At 41.3% G+C, this 24,836-nt stretch overlaps 3 protein-coding genes across 6 annotated transcripts in view; 2 read left to right on the top strand and 1 right to left on the bottom strand.

The window, feature by feature from the left end:
- The window catches only part of ORC2 (origin recognition complex subunit 2), a 23,439-nt gene extending 2,377 nt beyond the window's left edge, over positions 1 to 21,062 (top strand). Inside the window, exons 2-17 of one of the 3 annotated variants that reach the window (XM_003207492.4) lie at positions 725 to 868; positions 1,166 to 1,252; positions 2,778 to 2,867; positions 4,104 to 4,135; positions 5,377 to 5,434; positions 6,288 to 6,469; positions 7,029 to 7,127; positions 8,736 to 8,845; positions 9,534 to 9,666; positions 10,082 to 10,178; positions 12,197 to 12,343; positions 12,940 to 13,111; positions 13,415 to 13,476; positions 14,197 to 14,315; positions 15,006 to 17,502; positions 21,045 to 21,062. In XM_003207492.4, coding sequence (XP_003207540.1) covers positions 725 to 868; positions 1,166 to 1,252; positions 2,778 to 2,867; positions 4,104 to 4,135; positions 5,377 to 5,434; positions 6,288 to 6,469; positions 7,029 to 7,127; positions 8,736 to 8,845; positions 9,534 to 9,666; positions 10,082 to 10,178; positions 12,197 to 12,343; positions 12,940 to 13,111; positions 13,415 to 13,476; positions 14,197 to 14,315; positions 15,006 to 15,092 — 1,619 coding nt within the window. In that variant the 3' untranslated portion in view covers positions 15,093 to 17,502; positions 21,045 to 21,062. Of the gene's footprint in view, positions 1 to 724; positions 869 to 1,165; positions 1,253 to 2,777; positions 2,868 to 4,103; positions 4,136 to 5,376; positions 5,435 to 6,287; positions 6,470 to 7,028; positions 7,128 to 8,735; positions 8,846 to 9,533; positions 9,667 to 10,081; positions 10,179 to 12,196; positions 12,344 to 12,939; positions 13,112 to 13,414; positions 13,477 to 14,196; positions 14,316 to 15,005; positions 17,503 to 17,850; positions 19,523 to 21,044 lie in introns of those variants that run through there. The other 2 variants (XM_019616998.2, XM_019616999.2) reach the window with 2 other exon arrangements.
- Positions 19,244 to 24,830, bottom strand: NIF3L1 (NGG1 interacting factor 3 like 1). Of its 2 annotated transcripts, none has more exons than XM_003207491.4 (6): positions 24,364 to 24,830; positions 23,594 to 23,759; positions 23,030 to 23,156; positions 22,516 to 22,654; positions 21,079 to 21,162; positions 19,244 to 20,133 (listed from the first exon to the last, which is right to left on the bottom strand). In XM_003207491.4, exons 1-6 carry the CDS (start codon positions 24,782 to 24,784, stop codon positions 19,949 to 19,951), a joined length of 1,122 nt encoding a protein of 373 aa, XP_003207539.1. In that variant the 5' UTR covers positions 24,785 to 24,830; the 3' UTR covers positions 19,244 to 19,948. The 2 variants fall into 2 exon arrangements, with proteins under 2 accessions (XP_003207539.1, XP_010711727.1); XM_010713425.3 differs by having other exon boundaries at positions 22,528 to 22,654.
- Positions 21,052 to 24,836, top strand: part of PPIL3 (peptidylprolyl isomerase like 3) — an 11,392-nt gene continuing 7,607 nt past the window's right edge. The window contains exons 1-2 of the mRNA XM_031554159.1: positions 21,052 to 21,176; positions 24,358 to 24,423. The gene's annotated coding sequence lies outside the window, so the exon portion shown is untranslated. The remainder of the gene's footprint in view (positions 21,177 to 24,357; positions 24,424 to 24,836) is intronic.

Here is a 24,836-nt window from a genome sequence, read left to right as displayed (position 1 = left end):
GGGTGACGCCAAACCCTGATTGAGGCTGCCCGGTGGGGAACGTGGCTTGGGGGCCTGGCTGCGGGGAGCCGCCCGCCAGCCTCTCTCCTCGTGGCGCGAACGCACAGAATCAAAGCAGAAGCGGGGCCGGGCTGGGCGCTGCAGGAGCCCCATGCTGCAGTTCTGGCTGCTTGTCTGGAATTGCGGTCTGCAGAGATCCTCAGAACGCATCTGCATGAGCTGCGGAGTACCTGATCCGCGTTGTTGTTGGTCCTGCTCCGAGCGGGGATCAGACAGGTGGTTTACAGAGGTCTCTCAGCCTAAATTTCTCTGTGGGCGTGCTGGCAGGCGGTACCTAGCTCTAATTAGTTTGCGTCCCAGCCCTAGGCAAGATAGGGGATGCTAAACGCACCCTATTTGCATGCAATTTAGGTCTTGTGTGTGTGAGTTACTGCCGTTTCTTCCCAAAGTGGAAGCAGGTGTGTGCTGAAATGAGGCCCTTGTCCTCCCTTTACCTGCAGTATCAGCTTCCCTGCTAAAGGAGGGGCTGACAGCTGTGGGGCAGCCACTGCCCTAATGCGGACCAGCTGTTCCATTAGCAGCAAACCTTTTCTATTTTGCATTTGCATAGCATTTTGCACAACAGTATCTTGGTCTGTGAATGGGGGCAGCTGCATAGTGCTGCAGTGGAAGTAATGAAATAACAGCTTTCATTTAAAAAAAATATATTTTATTGTAATTGCAGGTGTTAAAGTTCAGAAAGGCAAAAACCAGCTGCTGGTCAATACGAAGAGGTTTGTAAAGAAGCTTGAGGCTGTCTCAGATGATGAAGCTCAGGAGATCCTGGAGGAGAAGAGCTATATTGCTGTTTTAGGCCTATGTGGCGAAGGTACCTGTGGCATAGGGAATGTACCACGGATGTTACTTTGGGAGATTCTTTTTGTCTCAACAAGTTGCATAGTGTTTATGAAATTGCTGTTGTGGGCTGGCTAGCTCTAGCTGCGCTTGTGGTAACAGAGGGAGAGGATAATGATTTCTAGAATTTGTTTTATGATACTGATTTCATAGCACCTACAGTGTGAAGAGTCATTTGAGCCCCAACAATAAATCATCACCTTTCCTATTCCATGGGTTGGGAGTATACTTGTACTTTTAAAGCGGTTACAAGTAATGTTTCTATTTACAGAATCAATGACAAATGGCTCAAGTGTAGGTGGTGGTGAAGTTTACGCATTCCAGACTCCCAAACGCTCCAACAAAATGGCAGAGCTGGGTATGTTTTCCTCTTTCTTCTTCCGTCTTGCTCTGGCTATGATCTGTTTGAGTATCTCTATTAATGTGATCTATATCTTCTTTTCATTAAGTTATGTGTTTGCACTATTCCAGTAGCTTTTATCCAGCTCTGAATTGGTTTTCCTCAGAAACAGAAGCTCAGCACTAGGGCAAAGCAAAGGCATGGTGGGAATAGGAGATAATTAAATATGTAAAAACTAGAAGTCTGTTAATGCTGTGAGAAGAGCTTATATGTATGTGCCCAAGGATGGCAGGACTTTTATTTTCATATCTTCAAAGGATATTTGAGAATAACTAGTTATATAACAAAGAGTTTAAACCAACTAACAAACAACCCAAAAGGCAGTGTTAGCTTTGTGGAAGGGAGTTTCTCCTGCACAAAGTGTCTGTCAATGTGCTTGCTAGGCTAGTTAGAAGAAACAAGCTGTGCTGAAGAGTGGGCTCTTCTGGCCCAAATAAGATGCTTGGACCGCTGTGCTGCTACATTTCTTCTTTTCATGCGAAGAGTCCTTTGTTTGCCCAATACCACCTGAACTCCAGTGGTGTTTGATTTTCACAGCTACTGTTGTATTCTGCGGAGGAGAAGGAATTTCCTTCCATATCGTGATACAGAATCTGTTGTTTTCATCTCTCTTTATCTTCCTCTGGGCTTCTGTTGTGTATCAGGAAAGTTTGTTTCTCACAACTCTGCAGCAGTGTACATTTCCCTGGTGTTCCCTCTTGGAGCTGCGGCTCAGTTTGAAAACTGCTTCCCAGAGTTCCTCACCAATACCACTGAGACCTCCTGGTATGCGGTGATGAATCAATGCCTTCCCTTTTCAGGAGACACCCTGCAATTGAGCTGCTATTATTTTAGTCTAGCAGGCTGGAATTGGAACTTGCAGTTGACTGAAGAGATGGATGGGTTTTGGACATCAAGAGATAGCTAAACACTGTCGAAACTGAGCTTAGACAGATATGAAGATAAGTAATAGTAACTTGTTAGGCAAGTAGTACAGTAAGAGGTTGTGTTTGTTGGTGACCTGTCAGGTGGGGCATTCCATATTCAGATCAGTGATTCAACTTCAACTTGAGCTGATAAGTAGTTGAAAGAGGTAAGCAGAATACAAGAACCTGCCTCCTGGGGGACTGATGTGTTTGCTTTACCTGCTGCTCCAGAGTGTTCAGTCAAGCAGTGTTAAAGAACTGAGTGGGCATAACAGAGCATTTCTCTAATTTTGAACATATGCAGTACCCCAGGGAGCAAAGCTTGCCATGTCATTGCCTAAGCAGAACTTTGAAATGAATTAACTGAGGAATTTGGTTTTGAAAATTTTTGTCTAGTGTTACATTAATCTTTAGGATTAGAAAAAATAATAAAAAATAAAGCATCTTATGCACTTTCTGAAATAGCTAGGAAATTAAAACTTAGACTTTTTTGTAATGTATGACTTCAATGTTGACAAATCCGAGATGGAAGTTTTGTATCTGACATGTGAAACTTCTTTCCCTTCTATGTCCTACAGCCTCTGAATTAGCACAGACACCAGGACAGAGTGTTGTACCTGATCCCTCCGAGTGCCCTGAGAAGACAGCCAGAACCCCTCAAAGCAGCAGTAAGTATATGATGCTATGAGGAACTGAAGCTGAGTGAACAGGTTCCTCTTTGTGTAGTGAAGCAGATGCTTAAGAATTCTGGTCAATTTAACGTTGTAGGCTGAATTTGCATGGCCTTTTTATCACTTGTCTGTTGCATCTTATATTCTGTCCTGCTGGTGCAGAGAAAATGAACTTCTCATCATCTGTTGCTGCCACACTTGACAATTCATGTTCAACACAGATGATTGGACTTGAATTAATGAGCTGGGCTGATGTGTTGAGCACCAAATGAGTTGTGACTGGGATTGTGTGCATGTTCATGTGTAACTTCTGTTGTGGTTTAACTTGGCAGGTCTCTAAGCACTACACATCCATTTGTTCACACCCCCTCAGTAGGATGGGGAAGAGAAGCTAAAACCCATGGGCTGAGATAAAGACAATTAGGACAGAAAAATAAGGGAAAAAATAATGAGGATGATGATGATAAAAGAATATACAGAGTAAGTGATGCACGGTGTGATTACTTGCACCTGCTGACCAATGCCCACCCCAGCCGTCTTTTCCCTTTGCCCAAGCTTTATTATCCAGCGTGGCATCATGTGGTATGGAATATCCCTTCGGCCTGTTTGGATCAGCCGTATTGGTATCGTTCCCTCCTTGTGTAATCCCAGCCCCCTCACTGGCAATGCAGTGTGAGAAGCTAAAAAGTCTTTAGTGTAAGCACTGCTCAGCAACAGCCAAAACATCAGTGTGCTGTTAACATTATTTTCATCCTAAATCAAGAGCATGGTGCCACACCAGCTACTAGGAAGAAAGTTAACTATCTCAACTGAAAACAGGATGCTTCATAATTTATTCTACAGTTTTCTCCCTGCTGTTATTGAGTGCTTGAAATGAAGGTGCAAAAACTCAGTGCAGGTCAAGATTGACAAGAGTGTGTTGTTTTGTGCTCACAGTCTGCCCTCAACATCGGGGCATTTAGTTCCTTTATCAGTGTCTGTCAGTCCCCTCCTGCCAAGGGCCTCCCACAGCTGTGACCAAATTAAGAGCTGCCTTCTGTGATAATAACATTCACTGTCTTTGTTCTCTCCTTGCCTGCCTGTGGGGAACTAATAGCTTCCCCTGTACTGCTCAGGGAGCTGATATTCTGGTGTAGTGTACCTTTGAACAGTGGATGCTTGTTTTTCTAGTAGAGCATCTTGTGCCTCTGAAAATATGCAGTACTCTGAACTATGCTGTTTCTTGCCTTGCAGAACGTTCAAGTTCAATCCAAGTTCAGCAGAAGGTGAGTGTTGATACTCTGTTGATTTATTATTATATTCCTCCCCAACACTTTTAAAACTTGAACTGACAAATTGCTGCAGTTCTAGAAAGCCTCACCCACCTTATAGATGTCTCCTAATCTAAGTGGGCAGGGCTAACTTAAGTGAGAACCAGAACTGCCACTCATCAGGGCTATGGAATTGAGAGTCTGTATTAGTCAGTGAATTTGACAGCTTAATTAGCATGGGTGGAGACTTTCCTTCCATCGCACAAATGAGGATGTTAAATAATCTCTTCGCATGTAATTAAACTCATAGCTTTCCACTTTATTATCAAAGGAAGAAACAACCTTAGTTATAAAGATAGAAGTGCTGGTAGAACAAGAACTTACAAATGGTGATGCTGTTCCATTTCTTAATTTAGCATTTGTTTATTAAAAAAAGAAAAGAAAAGAAAACAAAACCAACCACATGAAATGTCGTACTAGGAAAGATCTCCCAGAAGTTGATGTCTTCTTTTGTGATTGTACAAAGACATACAGTCTACACATGCCAGTTGCAGTTAGAAAGCAAGTGCTGTGAAGTAGCTGAATTCCTGAAACAGCATAGCATTGCTCTAGAAATGTGGGCAGAGCTTTTAGCAGAGTAAGGTCCCTGGATGGTAGATGCCTGTAAGAGATGCTGCTCTGGGATCCCACGTTCATTGCTTGATGATGCCACATCTGCTTTGACTGGATTAACGAGGATATTTCATAAGTATGGCAAACCTGATCTGGTGTCTTTGTCAGGCATGTGCTTTGTATGCCACTACAACTTTGTGAGCCTGCACAGCTCAGATTCCATTTTCTCTTTTTGGGCTCTGTTGTTTTCATAGTTGACTTCCAAATGATCCTGAGTACACATGTGACGTAGAAGATAAATGACTGCTCAAGGAAGCAGAAGCATTTCCAACTTGTCTTCTGTTTGACTCTTGCTAAGAGGCCAAAGTTGGCATCTTGCTTAAAGATAGCTTTCCACTCCTTATCCTGGGATGTTAGTTAAAAGAATTAAGCCCTTTTTGGAACCTGATCCTGTTTCTCTCTAGCTGTGAATGGGAACTCTCCAGACTTACTGCTTCCGCTTTCCCAGTTTCCTGTGTGCTGAAGTAGCTTGGAAATTAAACTTGATTCTACTCTTCGCTTGGTGAAAGGCTGTTCTGGGGAGCGATGTGTGATTTCTTCTAATGCATGTGTTTCTTTTTTCTTTCATTTTTCTGCTAATACAGACCAAAAAGAACGAATTTGTGTCTACCACACCTTACAGGCTCCGAAGGAGACTAGCAGGTAATGATGAAGCTTTGTAATTGGCTTCCATAGTCAGTGAGGTGCCATGTTCAGAGGAGGGTGTTTCACCTGCTTATGGGCTTTGCCTGTAGCAGCAACCAAAATGAAACTGTCTGGTTAGTCCTGCAGTGAACAGAAACATCCCTGAGGCAAGTCTGCATAGACCTTTTCCAAACGCTTTGCTACGTAGGAATAGGGTAGAAGGGTTAGAAGCACCCAGTTGCTGAGCTTCAGAGATGTGATCAGAAGAGGCAAAGCTCTGAGTAATCCTACCTGTATTGACACTTCATTTTGGAACAATAGCTTATGGTAATTTTTTTCAGTAACTGGTTAGCTACACGTGCTCAGGCTGAGAGCAGAGGAGAGTTCAGCGTGTGACATTTCATGTTCTGTTTCTTTTGTGTTGAGAGACCAAGACTCAGCCAGGTTCTGTCTGTGCACTTAAATTAGCACTGTTCACAGAGATATTTTCAAAACCTCTTTTTGCAGAGTGTGAACTAGAAGATACCCAGATTGCATGATTGGCATTTGTAGAAAGCTGATGTAGAGTTGCTAAGAGAAATAAGAAAAATGATTGTCCATGTTCATTCACTTTTTTGGATGGGATTATGTTTCTTAGTTGGTATAAATGGGCAGAGCTGTACTAAATAATTTCTGAGTTGAAAACTAGGAACAAAATGGTTGTGCGTTTGCTGTCCTCTTCAGATTTGTTTTTATTTTTCTCTGAAATATTCTTAGTAATCATGCACTTGAAAACCATCTAGAGAATGTATGAGAGAAAGAGAGTGTGTGTGCAAAGTGTGTTCTGTGTAGGAATTCACTGATTGCTTTTAACATTAAATTTCTCCCCTAGCTCCAGATGCTCAGTTAGAAAGCGAGAGTGAATATTCTGCTTCCTGCTCAGAAGAGGAGGAGGTAGAAGAAGCCCAGAAAGAAGTCAGTGCTGTTTTATCACATCAGAAGACCCCAGCAAAAACTAAGGCCGTATCTACGCCTCCTTCTAGAAAAACCCTAACCAAAAAAAAAGACAACATGGTGAGTGTGCAGAGAACACCTCTGAGCCAGCAAGACTGAAGGGATGTTCAATAATAATGTGCTGTTAGTGAACACACTTGGGGAAGGTAGTAATTGCAAATCAAACCAGCTGTATTGGCTTTTGCTGTACATCTACTAGATGGGCATCATTTGAGCCTGTGGGTTAATACAGTCTCAGCAGCTACAAAATGAGAAGGTCTAAGATTTCTGTGAAGGAGGAGACCTTGTACTGAGAAATGATGAGGAAATTGACTACTGTGGTGCCAAAAGAATCACGCTTTACTTTCAGGCTTGGCATTCAGCTTTATTTCCTTCTAGCACAAAGGATCCTCTCACAGTGTGTTTTATTCTGTTTTTATGTCTGGGGAAGAACCATCTGAATGGGTTAGCCTTGGCAAAATGCTACTTGTAAACATGCATTTTTTGCAAATATAGAATAAGGATTAATAGAGATTCAGAAGATAACTTGTACTGGTCATCTTCAGACATGCTTGTGGATGCAAGGGGAGAAGGGTAAATTGTTAGTAAAGGGGTGGCTGATCTTCCTGTCCCTTTTTAGAACAACCTCGTAGAGGAATACTTTGAAGCTCACAGTAGTTCCAAAGTGCTCACTTCGGACCGAACACTGCAGAAGTTACGGAGGAAAAGATTGAATCAGGTACACTTAAGAGTGAATCACACAATAACAGAGCTTTTGATTTCCTTGAAGATTTCCTCCATCAAAACTACCTAATACTGCTATTTTCAGTTTAACTGCTGATGAAATTCTCGGTGATTTAGGCAGGGGTTAGGTAGCATTTCAAGCATCATACCTCCCTTATGTCTCTCTGCTTTGAGCAGGAATAGTGCCAGTGGGGTATTGCCCAGCTGAGTGCGTTTGAGACAGAAGGGGAAGTGCAGGGAGAAGACGTTAACAGGTGAGCAGATAGTTGAAAGCTGAGGTTACTAGAACAGGTTAAAATTTGATTTTGGAGAAGAAGCAGAGTTGTAGAGACCTGCTGTAAAAACTATTACCAAACCAGCATTTTTTCAATTGAATAATTGGTCTTGATTATATGTTGAGGAGATGGAGTCCTTTTTGTCTGTATATTTTGGAGTCTAGCACTGTGCAATATGGGGACAGCTCTAAACGTGATTCAAAACTAAGTGATAACCACTTATCTCCTTTCAGTTCCTCAAAGAAATAAACTATTGAAGTGTGACTGAACTACTGATCTGTTGTTCCTTCTCCCCCCATATATGCCACTTCTACAGTCAGTTCAAAGTAGGCAATTGTACCTTAGAGAGATGAATACATACAGGTGCCAGGGAAGCTTGCAAAATATATAGATTACTCTTGTGTCTATGACTGTTTCTTTGTGCCCTTCTTGTTTTTTTGTTTTGGTGTATATGGAGATTGCTTAATGCCTGTTGTCATCTAGAATTGCTACCCAGAGTAATGTTTAGATTCTTAACAAGCTCTTTCATAACAGCTCCGGAGCAAAATCAAGGCTTTCAGTATTAGATCTCTTGATGGCACTAAAGAAAGGTGTAGCAGTTCTGTTCTCTCAGTGTTTTATGTTTGATAGATACACTGCAGCTGCCTATTGTGCTCTTTCCAGAGTAAACTATCTACTAGCTGAAAAGCAAAGTGTTAAAATTGAAGAGAAAGGGAGGCCAGTGTAGATACAATATCATTTGTTATGTTACTGTGCTGTTCAAACAGCAACATCTCGGCACACTTTTAAAGCTGAGTTAATCCTTAGATTCTTGATATCTTGCTACTGGCTTCAAATTATTTCCTTTCTGCTATGTTTATATTCATTTTCTCTGATATTTATGAACATTCTTTTGCAGACACAAACATATGAACCGTTGCTAAGCATATTGACTGGAGCCTTTGTTCCTGTGAACAAGGTTGTGGTGTTGGTATTTTTCTATTGCAGTGTTTGATGCTCTTTTAAGTTCTGAGCATGTCATGAGCATGAGTTTCCATAGTGGTTTTCCTGTACTCAGCAGGAAAAGGTAAAACATGGTGCAGTAGTGGCACAGATCTCATTTCTAGTCCTAGTCTGGTTACTCTTTCCCATAAGGTCATTTACTCTCTGCTATTTTTTTTTTTCCAGTAGCAAAACTATGCTTAGTCCTCACAGGGAAGTACATAGAGAAATGTGAATTGTGTGTACCGTTGGTGAAAGCCCTAGCTAGAGAGCATATTAGAGGGGTATTTATAAAGACTCCAGGCACCCTGTTTTTCTCAGCTTTGAATTACTCTTTTTCAACACAGGAAACATTGCATGACCTTCTGCAGAAATCTCCCATTGCCTATGCTGCTGAAATTAAAGAGTTAAACCAGCAATATGAGTCCCTGTTTTCAAAGTGGATGCTGCAATTACAGTAAGTATCCAGTGTGAACCACTGAAGATGCCTAGCAAACAGACACTGCCAGTAAATTTATCCTCATGTCAGCAGCATCCTGTGGATGTATGCATCAGGTTGGAGAAATACATCCATATGTGATATTGAAATCAGTGACAGTTGTTCAACACCTTTACCTTTGCTCAGTACTTTTTGAGTTACCCGACTCTTACTTCTAGTCAAGATGATGCTTTTCCCATTCCTCAAAAAGATCTTGTAGTGACTGTGAGCCATGGTAAACATTCAATGTAATCACGTGTTGAAGGACTAAATGTTTGTTAGCCTTCATTATGTTGAAGATGCAGTTCTAGTATCATTCTCGGACAATCCTATTGTTTTGCATAGACACCTCACTAAATTTCTGGGCCTCCAATCTGCTAAAATACTACTTTAACTAGAATGTGTGTGCCATATTTCAGATTTCTTGCAGCTAGCCTTACAGAATGATAGAATAGAGTCATAGAGCTGTTAGGGTTTGAAAAGACCACTAAGATCATTTAGTTCAACTCTTGTTATGTGTCCAGTGTGAGCTGAAGTTAAGCCTGAAGCTGACATTCCCTAGAAATGTAACTTTTAGAGGCAAGATTGCAATGGATCATTTTGCTTAATGATAATCGGGATGTATAGACTTGTACTTCTTTTTATTCAATATGTTTGTTCTCTTCAGCTTGGGTTTTAATATCGTGCTTTATGGACTTGGCTCGAAGCATGATTTGTTAGAGAAGTTTCGTGCATCTATGCTCCAGGATTCTGTTCACCTTGTGGTTAATGGATACTTCCCCAGCATCACTGTGAAATCTGTAAGTGTGAGAAAAGCTCATTGTTATCTAGCCACCATGTCTTATAGATACCTCTGAAGTCTTTCAGTGTAAAATGTTAAGGAAAGCTTCCTACGTCCTGTAACAACACACTCCTGAACAAAGAACAATTCCCATCTCTTTTTTTAAGAGTTCAAAGAAATGAACCATTGCATTTTCAAAAGAAATGCTGTGATTCTTATCAGTAAAGTATTCATCAGTCTAAAGAGTTATTTTATGTCATAGTTTTGAGAAGGAGCAGCAGTTTTGTATTTTTTTTGACTGGGGAAACTGATGGTAAAAATCACAATATCTCTGTCATGGCAGTCAAGGACTAACTTTCAGATTTTCTGCACTAGGTCCTTCAATGCCAGCACCCTTCAGAAGGGGCAGTGGTGACTGCTATTTTCTGTTTTAGGTTCTCAACTCTATCACAGAGGAGGTTTTGGACCATATAGGAACTTTCCGCAGCCCACTCGATCAACTTGAATTCATCATGAAAAGATTTAAAGAAGGTAAAATGACTTTAAGATAAACAAACAAACATGTAAACAGTAGACATTGTGTAATGTTAGGAAAACCTGAACGTTTTCTTTGGGCTTGTTTAGCCTGGAGAAGAGAAGGCTGCGAGGTGACCTTGTTGCAACATTTCAGTACCTAAAGGGAGCATACAAAGAGGAGGAGAATCAACTCTTTGAAAGGGTTGATAATGCAGGACGAGGAGAAATGGTTTTAAGTTGAGGGAGGAGAGATTTAGGTTGGACGTCAGGGAGAAGTTCTTTACAGAGAGAGTGGTGAGGTGCTGAAACAGCCTGCCCAGAGAGGTTATGGATGCCCTGTCCCTGGAGGTGTTCAAGGCCAGGTTGGATGGGGTCCTGGGCAGCCTTGTTTAGTATTAAATGGGGAGGTTGGTGGCCCTGTGTGTGGCAGGGGGGTTGGAGATTCATGATCCTTGGGGTCCCTTCCAACCCTGGCCATTCTGTGATTAGTGTTTTCTTGCCTCATAGCTTATTCCACTACTGATGACCAGGAATAAATGAGTATGTTGATTCCAAGTTGTCAGTGTTTAACACTCAGAATTCTGTAGAAAAGGATGGAGGAGGGTGTGAATATTCTGGTAAGCCAGAGGCTGTTCAGCCCTTGGCAAACAGAAATACTCATCTCTTTTGCATTTAGCATGGTGCCTCTGTGCTTTACTTACATGGTATTTCTGTAGCCATGTTTCATGATGGAACATGGGATAGCTAAATTGCAATTACATGAGGGAAGAGGGTTCTGAGTCACTGCTTGAGGATATAAACCTCTCTGAAATCAGCAGCATGAAGAACTTGCAAACAGTTTGAATGACTTGATTTGATTAATCCCAAGTCCCTTGGGCTCCTCTGGAAGATTATGGTGTTGGGGAAGGGTCTTTCTAAAAATATTAGAATAGGCTGAATTAAGGCTTGCCACATTCACTGTTAAGAGGAGTAGTAGTGTAATTTTAACATATGTAAATGCTGACATTAAAATGAAATAAAAGACAGAAGTGTCAGTTTAGAAATGGCTTCATAATCAAAGTTAAATGGGTACAGACATACTGAAAGGCTGCTGAATTCTCTTTGTGTATAGGTTGTACTGCTTATGCATACATGGGTTATTGCTGTGGAATCCTAGTTTTGTAGGACAAAAATGTTAAAGCATACACTTCATTCTCCATCCCTATTAATGTTTCTGGTGAAACTAAGTGAAGAAGATTAACTGATTAACAGTAGTACACATTTGAATCTGCATAGATCAGTCTAATGTATTTATTACAGTTGATCTGGGACACAGGGAGTCTGAGGAACCTTGGTTTCCATTGGCAGCCAAGTGTGTATTCATGTGCACAAGAACTGGCTATTCTTCCAGAATTCTTTCTGGAAAAACAGGAAAAAGCTGTTTCCTGGGAATGAGTATAGCAGCAACAAGCTAAGTTGGAAATCTTAACATGTACTATTTGCATTATCCAAGCTAAGTCTTTATAAGTCCCTTTGAGTGCTCAAAGGGAAAGATATCTAATTAAGTTAGTGTGCTGCAGGTCCAGTCCTGAACAGGTGTATTTCCATTTCATGAGTGCTTAAGGATCCCAGTTCTGTAACTCAAAAGCAGCTGAACAAACTGTGCTTAGATTTCTCTCCTGAAATATATTTGAATGACCTGAATCACAGGGCTGAAGACCATAGTGAAAAGGACAATCCCTGGTAATACACTGAGCAAGTGGAAAGGTTTGTTCATTGTTTCTTTTTTTAAATAAAAACTTTAGTTGCAGGAAGAACAGAACCTGTGATAAAAACTGAAATATAATGAATTGAGAGAAAACTTTTTAGCTACTCAGAAATACAGAGTGTGGTACAGAAATCAAAGTAAGCTGTACAAGGAAAGTCATTTGATACTGGAGTGGTGAATGTCAAGCCTGATGGAATGGACTTGTCCTAGACTGCACTGGGAATGGGAAACTGCTTTGTGTACAGTTTCTTTGATTGGTTCTGTGCTGTTTTTTCTGACCTTGCAGATTCATCTTTAGAGCTCTATGTCCTCATTCATAACCTGGACAGCCAGATGTTGAGAGGAGAAAGAAGTCAGCAGATCCTTGCACAGTTATCCTCTCTGCCTAGCATTTACCTCATTGCCTCTATCGATCACATCAATGCTCCTCTCAGTGAGTCCTCTTGGGCCTGATGTAGAATCTGCATTCTACTTCGGGCCCGCTGAGCATGTTTCATAAGCTCATGTATTACTCTTGGTGTGCAAACTAGACCTGGTGATGTATGTATGGCTGAAGTGGCTGGAAGCCCTGATTGGAACTGTGGCCTTATGCAACCCAAACTGTATAAAGATGCTAAGAACTACCAGTCTCTGATTATAAGAAAAAAACACTACAAAAACAAGAAAAAAAACCTCCAAGCCTGTGGCACCCTTTTATTTAGTGACTTACTGAAATGGAGATTGGATGCTACATTTGTCACTACATCTTAACAATTTTATCAAAAATTCTTTTCACACTGCTGATTCTGGAATGATTTACAGCATATCTATGAAGCTGGTATGAAAAGGGGATGTGTGCAAACTTTCCACTGCAGAGGATTGTCTTGCCTGAACTGCAGCATCTGGGTGCATGTACTGTGAATTTCACAAGCGTTTTTTTTTTTTTTTCCTCAAATACTACAGTAGATCTAAGTACGTTATAATATTTTTATTTAATACCTGAAAAAAGCTAACCCCTCAATTTGTCTGCTCTTTTTCCTCTCTGTCTAGTGTGGGATCAGGCAAAGCAAAGCCTCTACAATTGGCTTTGGTATGAGACGACCACATTTAGTCCTTATGTAGAAGAAACATCTTATGAAAACTCACTGTTAGTACAGCAATCTGGATCTTTGGCTTTGAGCTCCTTAACACATGTCTTGCACAGCCTCACTCCCAATGCCAGGTAGGACGCTGATAGTCTTCACGGTAGCATCTACTGAGAATCCAGTCTCCACTAGGTTACTCTGGACTTCTGTGTTAACTGTTAGACATGCACCAACGAGAAGGCAATCCCTGTTTTCTGACAGCAGTTTTCAAGATGAAAATGATGGGACCTAGTTTTCATGTGATTGATTACTTTAAGTGGAAGCAAGCTTTAGCCAGTAACTACGTGTGTGCACAGAGTCCTTGTGATGAGAGAAAAATAAATTAATATTTGCTAATGGTTTTTTTTCTTTGGATTTCCCCTTCTCATTCCTTTGCTTAGGGGAATATTCAGACTGCTTGCTCAGTACCAGCTGGAGAACAAGGACAACGCATCTTACCCAGGTGCATACCTACTGTTTCCTCACCTGTTTGGGGTGGCGTCGCTAGCTCAGCCTCAGTGGCACTGGCTTTTAGTGTACAGGTTACATGAGCAGCAACAAAAAACCTATACTTGTTGGTTCAGTGTGTCTCAGTAGTATAGACCATCTTTCTATTAGTGCTGGATAGACTAGCTGGATTCTAGCCTCCTCTTCCTGTTGTCTGCTTTCATGTTTAGACGTTATTGGCACTGCTGGGGGAATTGTGGGGCTACAGAATTAAAATCAAGGGAGAATATGAGCTTGCACAACAGTAGTGCTTAATGAACCGGGGAAAAACAGGAGATTTGGTTTCCATGCTGTTCCTAAGTAATCTCCAATGCGTCCCTGCTTTCTAGGATCCATGTGGAATACACTGTCATGGTCTTAACAGATGTAGCAGAGGATGAGCAGCGTGTTAATGGTGCAAAAAGATGGAAGTGAGGTGGAGGAGTTGGAAATTGAGAGATTCATTATACTGGGAATTGCCATTAAAATTCTATTAGGCAGACAGGGTGTCTGGAATGTTAAATCAACTGTTTTCTGATTGATTACTGAAATATTAACTTGGCTGTGTACTTGAAGTGATGTTGCTGCTGTAAACATAGTGGTGTAAACCAAAGCAATGTTTGTAGACGGGGAAAATGTATATAGTTAGACACACTTACCATTTCAGATCCTTGTTCTCGCTTTTCTCTGTCTCCAGGCCTCTCTTTCCAAGACTTCTACCAGCAGTGTAGAGAGGCCTTCCTTGTAAACAGTGACCTAACGCTCAGGGCACAGCTGACAGAATTCAGGGACCACAAGCTCATTCGGACCAAGCGGGTGAGTTGTGGGAAGACAGTAATTCTGGGGATTCAGTTATCTTAAACAAAAAGCTGATTTATTCCTTAAAAGTATACCTAAGACACAAGTGTGTGGCTCACAGTGAGGCTTTGCAGTTTGAAGCACCTGGATGCTAGCAAAGTGCTGGGATTTTGTAATTGCAGCTCTTCATAACTTCAATTAGTGAGCACCCTTCATATGGATAGGGGGCTATAAAAACAAACAAAAAACCCACAACAAAAAAACAAAAAAAAACAACAGTATGGTTTAGTTAACTCAGCAACTTACAGATCTCTGTGGAACACAACTTCCTGAAGACCTTGAGAAGTAATGGACATTGGAGCTTGACAGTGTGATTCAAACAGTTACCTGTATTTGCATGGCAGAAGAGTGCAGAGTCCTAATAATGAGGCAGTGTAGCAATGCTAGATTTGGGAATATGGTGTTGAGGAGGTGTGTAGTGATAAAATAGCATAGCCCACCGTAAGCTTTGCATTTTTTCAGTATTTGTGCTTTTCCAGTGTTGCTCTAAGGAAATATTCCTGGTTTTAGCAATGTAGTCATTCACAGTGCTTGCCTGCTCTCTCTCACCCTGGCTGCAAGTATTCAAAATGTTGCAGTGCTATCTAATGGCTTGCATTGCACTATGCACTGATGTTAACAGAATGTGTATTGCGTGTCTGTTCCCAGGGAGCTGATGGTGTGGAGTACTTATTAATACCTGTAGATGACAGTACCTTGACCGACTTCTTAGAGAAAGAGGATGAAGATGTATAACGTCTGTCTGCTCCCAAAACAACTATGGCAAATTGCTTTCAAGGGCTGCTGGAGAAGGGCCTATACTCAGGTCTTTCTCTTCAGCCTCAAAGCTGCTGGACTACTTACTGAAATGTATTAACTGTAATGAACGTTTCTTGTTCATCTACTTCAGGTAGTTTGGAATGATAACTTCTTCAAGCAAACTGTTTCTTGCTCTGAAGTTAAATTTATCTGCTTTGTCTCTTAGCTCAGATGATGCTCTCTTCATATCTACTTAACCAACTATACAGTCAGGAAAACTAACTTGGTGAGATTGTGCCTTCTGCTCTTTACCAGACATAAAGGTTTGGTTGGAGCAGTTCATGTGATGAGCAAACCACTAGATGGTCAGAGCTTTAGTTTGTACCAGTGATGGATTTTTTTTTTTTTTCCTCAACTGAGTGCTTTCTGGCACTCCATTACCAGCTAGACAAGATTGGCTTCCAACATATGAAGGAACCAAGATTTATAATGCTAAGAGACCTATACTGACTGCACAAGGAACATGAGCAAGTTTGGGATACTGTGGGTAACTTATTAAATTCTGACAGTAGAACTGAAAGACTTTTCTCCAAGATGGAATTCTTTTATAAGAGGATTTAGGTAACAACTTGAGTCCATCACAATTTGATTACCTCCTGATGAGGGTGAGATGTTCCAGCTTCTTTCATCTACTTTCCAGTTTATAATCCGGAAATATGAAGAGGCTGTGAAGTTTAGTTTACTTAAAAAAATAATAATACAAAAATCGATTGTTTATATGTATTTTTTTACATTAGGAGTGTCCATTAATTGTGGAGGAGGCCTTAAATGCCACTTAGCAAGCTCTCCATTTTTGTAGCCCTTAGAGGTTGGGAGAATGCTGAAGTTTCACAGGTTTTCTTCACTGTGTTTCTCAGGTATGTGAGAGTAAGCCCTAGTTTCATCAACTGTAGTCTGCTAATCAGACTTCAGGGACTCCGATGTCTAACTTGGTAGCTGTGTTACAGCTCAACATTGTAATAGTTCAAATCAATCAAATAAAGTTCTTCATTAATTTTCATTAGCTTATCTCATCTTCCACACGTGTTCTTATGTTATGGGAAGATAGAGATCTTTCTGGAAGTTAGGTGAAAGTCTCATTTTCATTATTACATCAAATATCTGTGCAAATCCTTGTGCTAGGGGGCAGAAGACTTCAAACTAATTAAGAAAAGTATTTCATATTTTTTTTTAAGGTATCAAAAATAATAGCAGTTTGTATGCCTTGTAATGCCAGTATATAGATTTAGAAAAGAACCAAGACATCACATGGAATAATACTGTTACTTCTCAGTGGTATGCTCCTGGTATGCCCCTTGCTGGCAGAATCAACAGGACAGAGGTTTACAGCCTGATTTTGATTTGTATTGAAAACACGGATATCTACGTATCCCACTGTCAAATTGATTCTTCAAATATAGGAGATATTTAACTTTGCTGAAATGTGATAGGAGGGGAAACAGTTCTCTCCAGCTTCCTTCCCCAGAACATCTGAGACAACAGAAGGCAACAAGGAAACTCGAGGAAAATACTTAAAGGAATGAAGGAGTTATTCTCCAGGAAGGCGCCCAGCTGAAGTGCCTCTACACCAACACATACAGCTTGGGAAACAAACAGGAGGAGTTGGAAGGCACTGTGCTACTAGAAAACCATGACATAATTGCTATTACTGAAGCCTAGTGGGATCATTCCCAAGACAGGAGTTTGACTGTCAACACTTAGAAGTTGTTCAGAAGGAACAGGCATGAAGGAGAGGAGAAAGCATTGCCCTCTACATCAAGGAAGGAATAGTGTGAAGAGTTGTCCCAGAAGAATGGCCACAAGCAAGTTGAAAGTCTATGCTTAAGTTAGAGACTGAGGCAACAAAAGGAACCTTGTAGTTGGAGTCTGCTACAAGCTGCCTGACCATGCAGAGCCTGTTGATGAAGCCTTTTTCTAGCTACAAGAGACATCACAATTGCAGGCTCTTATCCTGCTGGGGGACTTTGGCCATCCTGACACCTGCTGGAAAAGTAGCATGGCGAGCTGTTGGCAGTCCAGGTCTTGCACCTGGGTCATGGCAGTCCCCACTATCAACAAGCTGGGGGATGAAAGGATAGAGCACAGCCCTTCTGAAATGGACTTGAGGGTATTGGTGGTAAGCTGGACTTGAGAAAGCAATGTGCCCTCATGACCCAGAAAGCCAACTGTATCTTGGGCTGCAACAAAAGAAGCATGGTCAGCTCATCAAGGGAGGTGATCCTGCCCCTCTACTCTGTGCTATTGAGACCTCACCTGGAGTACTGCATCCAGATGTGGAGTCCTCAGTGTAGGAGAGACATAGACCTGTTAGACCACTTCCAGAGAAGGCCCACAGAAATGATCAAAGGTATGGAACTCCTTATGGGGACAGGCTTAGAGAGCTGCAGCTTTTCTGCCTGGAGGAGGCTCTGAGGAGACCTGAGAGCAGTCTTTCAGTAACTAAAGAGGGGCTATGAGAAGGAAGGGGACAGACTAGCAGGGTCTGTGCTGACAGGACAAGGCAAATGGTTTCAGTGTAAAAGAGGGGAGATTTAAAGTGGATATAGGGAAAAAGCTTTTTACAATAAGGGTGGTGAGGCACTGTAACAGGTTGCCTGGAGGTGGTGGATGCCTTGTTCTTAGAGATGTTCAACATCAGGCTAGATGGGGTGCCAATGCAGCCTGATCTAACTGTAGATATCTCTGTTCATTACAGGGGAGTTGGCCTAGATGACCTCTAAGAGTCCCTTCCAACTCGATTGATTCTATGATTTCCAGCTGACTTTCTACTTTGGAGGCATGTGCATCTGTGTTTTACAGGCTGCAATTCTAAAAGTCTGCAAAACACATTAGATGTTTCCTGTTGCTGTTTAAGCTACCATCAGAACCACTAAAACTGTCCAACGCTACGTTAGCTGTAGAGTTCAAAAACAAATGCTCTGACAGCTGTGCAGCCCCCTTTTATTTGGAAAGGAAGAAATCTTCCCTCACTTTCATCCTTAGCTGTCTCTGCGGCATTGATAAGAATGATTGTCTTTATATCACCTTAGCAGTTTCAGATAATACTGAACTTAGTCATCTTTCTTCGTTTGTATTTAAATGGAAGAAGGTGTGCAATTACTCTTAAAGCATCACCTCCATTATGCCTGAGAATTCAATTTTTATTCTAGTAGAAAAAACTGAAAGGTAAGCGCTTGTTTCAGGCTGTAGCAATGCTGCCCTCTACCGAGGTTTTATTTAATTAATTGATTCCAGTCAGTTTGAAGAAGTAGGACTAGTTCCCTTGTACCGCCTGGGTTGAGATCTCCCTATAAATCACATCACTTTGCTCAGTGCACCCACAAGGTTGAACACGTTCTTGAAGTGAAGGAGGCTGGCTGTGTCATGGTTTGAAGTTGTTTTATTGAACAAGAAGGCTAAGTAAGGCATGAAAGAGGGGGGTTAAAACACTTGATAGTGTGGTTAAGTTGTATTGAAATACAGCTTGTGGTGGCAAGCATTTGGTCACAGCCTCACATCAGAGTTCTGGAGAGACTGCTTCCAAGTCAGTGTCTGTGTGTGAGATCACTGGGAAAGCCTAAGTAGCACAACAGCTTCTTGACATTTTACTAGGGTACTTCCAGCAGTGCTCCACTAAGGAAAGGCATGGTCTTCACTTAGACCCTCCTCAGCTGAAAGAGAGTCGAAGTTACAGAGAAATATTTCCTAGAATTCTGATGATTTTAACTACTGCAGCTAAATCTTCGTGCAGTTTTCAGTCAAAGTTGCAGGTTCACACAGCACTCAAATGCACTCAGTTGCTGTATGCAACACAGAAAAGACCTAGCTGAATAAGCCAGTTTTATTAGCTAAATTTAAAAAGATGCCACTCAGATATTTATTAATTTGCAGTAGAAGTGTTTTCAGTCTGTTTAAATATTCTTCTGGTGTGTATGTAATCCAGAGATAGTAAGATACTCAACAGGGAGATTTTTTTTTTCTTTTTTTCTTTTTTTTTTTAAAAAAAAGGAAGCAAATGAAACATCAAACCTCTCCAATCATTACTGATAATGGAAATGCTACTTGTTCAGTTTTAGTAATGCTGTAATTGAGAGCCAGAAGTATAGAAATTGTTTTTAAAAGAAAGCAAAAACATATTTAATTAATCTGCCTGAGAATGGGAAGTGTTAAAGCATATTTAAAAAAAATACTTCCAAGGTTTTTCAATATAGGGACCCTCCATTGAAAAACAGATAAACAAAAAAAAAACCCTAACCAACCACCACCCTTACTTTTGTATTAATGGTAGGTTTTGCAATTGAATACAAGCATCAAATGCCTGAATTTGTGCTCTGCATATACTTATGAGCTGTGTCTTATTAAAACTGATAATGCAAACCAGTGATCAATATTGCTTTAACTATTATTGAGAGCTTTATTGGCTAAAATTTGAGTGACTTGTATTGACATAACCACAGTAAGGTAGAACTGCTGTGTATGCTTGAAAATGGAGCTAAGTCAGATTTTTATATTTTACCCCTCTAACCCTTGAGTGGTATGGTTATTAAATATATGTAATAATAGTATATGGTAACAGTAAATTTATTCAAGTGAGAGCCCAGTTATTGAGTAAATCATCTTTCAGTAGCCCGAAACCAGCATTTATTACGTATCTGATAGATGACAATTTATAGTCCAAACATTGGGTGAACGTAGAATACAGTGCTATACTGACCAGAGCATCTTCATTCAGCTTGCATTTGGATAGCTCTGTGCAAGATACTATTAAACCCTTGACTCTGCTCTCTCACTTCATTTTTTTTCCCTCCTCCCTCTTATACCACCTGGAGGGGATCTCTGTCTTTCTCAGACAGAATGATGTTGATTTTGTTCTGTAGGTGGATAGTTAGCATGTCACGCAGCTCTGACAAGAAGCCTCGCTCAGTGTTACTGTGTTCACACAGAATAACACTTACACCATTGGCAACTGCATCCAGAACGTCATGGTGGGACATCTCTCCTGCCACATGGAGAAGGAAACATCATGTAGATTTCTTGCAGTTGAGGTGAACAATTTATTTGTGTAATGTGTTCAGAATCTCAGCTAGAAGCTGGGAAGAAGCCCATAAGGGGAAAAGCAATGCCATCTGCTCAGTGTCAGAATACAGGACACTCCTATTCTGGAGTCCCTTGAAGGACATTCAGCTGATATCCCCAGTGTACTTCTGAGACAAAACCACAGAAGTTCTGTGCTGTCTTTGAATAGTGGTGTATTTTGCTACTTAGGGGCAGGAAATGGTATGCAGAGAGTAGTTTTAGAATTGTCCTGCATCTGCTCAACTGGGTTGCTACAATGAAGGTTAGCATCTGAGGAAGCTCTGTAAAGAACTGTCTGAGGGTCAGCTCTCTAGTGCTGTATATAAGGGGGGAGACCAGATGTGCCAAAGAACTTGACTGAATTAAGCACACAATGCAAAGCATCCTTCACATTGTGGAGCAGGCTGTGGGGTATCTGCTCCCCTATCAGAAAGAGGATAATGGACTGTATCCTTTTGGGCAGATACAGTGGCTGTTGTTATATATCTTCCTTGGAAAGATTCTGCAGACAACATTGTTTCCCACTTTCTATTTGAGAATTCTGTAGGGAACTGGGAAAACAACTTGTATCTTGACAAAGAAATCGGAAATTTGGAAGAGATTCTGCCATCAAACACTGATTTTTGTGTTGGGGGAAAAAAAAAAAAAAGCACGTATAGTAACATTTACTTCAAATAACCATCACTATGTGATACAACCATCTGATCATGTTACCTCTACCCTAATGTTATTTTTCAGTTATTCCAGTAATTGATTGTTTCTCAGTTCTGACAAGTAATTCTTCTTGCCAAATCTTTCAATAGCCAGACAACCCTCTCTCTTCTCTTTTCCTAGTGCCTATTTTCATAAAGATAACAAAACCTTTTACCTGTGAGATAGAGGTCAGCTTCCATTCCCTTCAGGATACTGCTCCCAGAACCAGCACACAGAGCAGCTTTCTTCACTGGAGAATCTGCAGGATACAAGGTGCCATAATTAACTTATTTTCCTCTGTTTCGCCCTCATATAAGTATAGTTATTGTGAAACAATATCAATGTCCTTAATTTTAGAGTCAATGTAAATTTATTGGAGGAAAAGACATAAATGTCAGTTTGTAAGAGTCAAAGGCCCAGAGCATCTGTAATAATAAGCAAAATCCTCTGTGTACCAAAAAGATGGGTAGAAATTTTTCTAGCAGAGAACTCCAACACCATGGCTGGTTGTTGGCTACTGCAGATTAGTTCTTTTCTAGTGAGGTGTTGTTACTTAGGTGTTTGAACACTGTAATTGGCTGCTGCTCCTTCCAGGACTCTGAAGCTCCACGTATTTGTTTTCCAAACTAACAATGCCACTAAGGCACCATTTTCACTCTGAGATACACTGTCTCCTAACTCTGCTTTCAAAAGGCTGATTTCAGTGCAAGCTGAGTGCTTCTCCATCCCATTAAAAATATGTTTTTGCTATGACTGCTGATTCTGGGCTACTGCATACTGACTGAAAATTTAATTTTCCATATATATGTTATGTTCATGACAAAGGGGTGGGGGAGGAAGGCACGTAATTTTCAAATTCAAGTAAGATTTTACAGTATGTTGCCAAATAACTACCGTTGATATGGGCAGAATCATATGCTACAATTCCACATTGTAACAATGTTCAAAATAGGTTTAAGTGCAGTTGATAGTGTTAAGAGGCTTGCAACAACGTTTCTATCCCATAAGAGGCAAAGGTTTCTCAACAAATTTGCTCTGAAGAATTCTAACAGCTGTGTTTCTTGGAAATTAAGATTCGTAACTTGGCTGAAAGGATACTTATTCCAAGTTGTAGTAGTGACTCACAGTTTGACACAGATGGCTTACCTTCTCTGTCACTATTTTTCTCTCTTCAAAACATTGATGGTTCAGAAGGATGCCACAAAGCATCTTTACAATTGTAAGGTGCTGGTAAATTTAACAGTCAGTTGCAAAAGGGGTCATATTATAAGGCAGTACACACTTAAGTCTAATATCATGGGGGAAAATATCTTAAGTCATTGTGTGAATTATGAAAAGTGATATTTAATATTCAGCTCATGCTGTGCCTGCTTCATGGTGACAACCATCATAAAACACTTTCCAGTAAAAAAATGACATTCCAGATGATGTTATTTTTGCATGATTTTTATCACCAACATTCTAAAGGGCTGTCTCTTGTCTTCGACAGCACTTCATACTGTTTGCAAGCAAACCTGTCCAAGGCAGTAGTATCTCACACACCTATACACACACTGCTTGTATTCCTGGAATACTGGTTCAGATGGGCAGTGTTACTGGCAAGTTTGATTACCAAGTGTCTTGCCTGTTCCCACAGCGAAGCGGACGTGGGGTAATTTTAGGTGGCTTTTGATGCGCTCAATTATGTCTGACAAGGAGGCTGGCTCACTCAGAGTGCAGAGACGTCCCATTCCAGTATGTGGAAGAAGAGGCTGAAGAGAAAAATTCAAATTACTGTGAGAAAGCTGACTCCAGAAGTTCACGTTACTTTTCATAGTGTACAAGAATAAGTATATTGGGCATTTAGGAAAAACAATTCTCAACATTATGGAAAAAATATGTATGTTATTGAATGTAACATACTAACTGCACTAGCTTTTGGAACCAATTTTAGAATTAGTTCAGGCCACGTAGTTATTTCCATTGTTTCGGAAAACGGACATGGCTTTAAATGCCCATAGGCCAGTATTTCAGAGAACTGACAGGCAACACAGGAAATGTGCATGCCAGCAGTTGCTGGAAATCAGTTTTAGAGCATTCAGCTCACACAAACTATATTCACTGGAAAAAATATACAATTTTATTACCTTCTGTAATAAGAGAATCTCAGTCTTGCAATAAAGAAGGCTGTTCTGGGACAATAATGCCACCACCTCCAGCAGTGCTTTCTGAGAGCAGTTCAGACTGACTCGTGTTTGCTCCTCCCCATCAACCCTGAGGAAAGATGTGTTTGCTACTTGCTAAGAGACAGATAACATTTCAGCATCGTATTCATAGAAAATAAAGGTGTTCTGTCACAGAGGCCTGCTACAGAGAAAGGGGAAAAAAAGATATGACAGTCTAGCTTAGTCCTGCTCTCCTGGAGGAAACACACTTGGGAATTTAACTCAACTGTTCTTATTTTGTATTTACCGTTAATACTCTTCACCACTTTAATCCCTGTGATGCAGTGTGAAGTTGATAGTTACCATTTAGTATAACGTGGATTGATCAGAAGGGGATGATTATCCTTTAAATTTATGGATCTGTTGCTGAAGAAAAATAGCACTGCACAGAGGACTGAAGTAGTTACAGATAGTAAAACATAGTTCCGGCAACTTAATATTTTCTAGCAACAGAAAGAACACAACTTTAGAGAGTGAAGCAGATACCTGACAGGGAGAGTGGTGAGACAGAAGATCTCTGGGATGTCTTTGATTTTGGACAGCACTGTCTCTAGATGCCCCGTAGCGTCTCCACAGAATTCCACCCGGTGAGTGCCCTCAGTCGGATGGCTTGGAGCAGTTGATAGGTGCAGTGGGACAGAAGTACAGGCACCTGAAAAAACAGAGCAAGGACTGGTTTTAGAAAGCTGAATGCTGCTTATACTGATTTATGTATCCAAGAGGTGCAGCTTTGGACAAATTTTACACTTGAATCCATTTTCCCTGACTAGAACTCAGGAGTCTTGTCCTGCTAAGTGCAAATAAGTTGAATGATAAATATAATTTGTTACTCTTTATATTATTCAAGTTTTATCCTAACAATTGTACCAAAAGATCATTTCTGGTTTGTAAAGCAGGCTGGAAAAAGCACAGCTGTTCTCATTTATAAGTCACAGCAGAAGATAAAAGTCTAAAAATTTCAGATACTTTAAGTCATGTAGGAACAATGAGGTTATCTATAAATTTATGAATTACAGGCAGTGATTTAAACTTAGTGGCCTAACTTCTTTAACCAGGATAGACAGTAAACACCTGTTCTGACGGTGACCAATAGCACCCAGGCACCTGGACATGTCCTCTGGTGTTCATAGCCGGTTTGTAGCACACCGAGGAAAGGAAAGCAGGGAGGCAAGGCTCCCGCATGGGATAATTTGATGGATGTGCCGAATACTGCTGAGTAACTGCACCCGGTGTCGTTTTGTTTTGAACAGTCTCACCGAGTCCCTTGGACAGCCAGTTGTTGACTCCGTGCGGTACGGCATCGTACGCTGTGTGCGGTGAGTAGATCCCGATCCTGTGCTCCAGAGCACGGACCACCAGCCGCTCCTTCCAGGTCTTCCACGTTACCCGCTTGAGCGGGGCGAAGATGGGAGGGTGATAGGAGAGAATGAGGTCTGCGTTCTTCTGCACCGCCTCCTCCATCACCTGCTCGGTGAGGTCGTTGGTGAGGAGCAGGGTGCGCACGGCGTGAGGAGGGCTGGGTTCCACCAGCAGCCCCACGTTGTCCCAGCTCTCAGCCAGGGAGAGGGAAGCGAAGTCATTCAGAGCGGGAACGAGCTCGTTGAGGTTCATGAGGGAGCGGGAGAGCGGGCGGCCCGCAGCACGGATGCGACGGAGGGGCCGACAGAGCAGCAGCATGCGGAACCTGCGGGGAGGGGAAGAGGGCGGAGGCCGGGCCGGCAAGTGCTCC

The sequence above is a fragment of the Meleagris gallopavo genome, chromosome 7, assembly GCF_000146605.3.
Source record: "Meleagris gallopavo isolate NT-WF06-2002-E0010 breed Aviagen turkey brand Nicholas breeding stock chromosome 7, Turkey_5.1, whole genome shotgun sequence".
Lineage (NCBI taxonomy): Eukaryota > Metazoa > Chordata > Aves > Galliformes > Phasianidae > Meleagris > Meleagris gallopavo.
This window is presented reverse-complemented; position numbering and strand designations above follow the sequence as displayed.

Excerpts from the sequence above, each read along its gene's own strand:
- NIF3L1 (XM_003207491.4), bottom strand. The coding sequence starts at position 24,784 with ATGCTGCTGCTCTGTCGGCCCCTCCGTCGCATCCGTGCTGCGGGCCGC. Across the intron at positions 23,157-23,593 it reads CTCACCACTCTCCCTGTCAG|GGTTGATGGGGAGGAGCAAA; the intron begins GTATCTGCTTCA and ends ATCTTTCCTCAG. Across the intron at positions 22,655-23,029 it reads AGATTCTCTTATTACAGAAG|CCTCTTCTTCCACATACTGG; the intron begins GTAATAAAATTG and ends TTTTCTCTTCAG.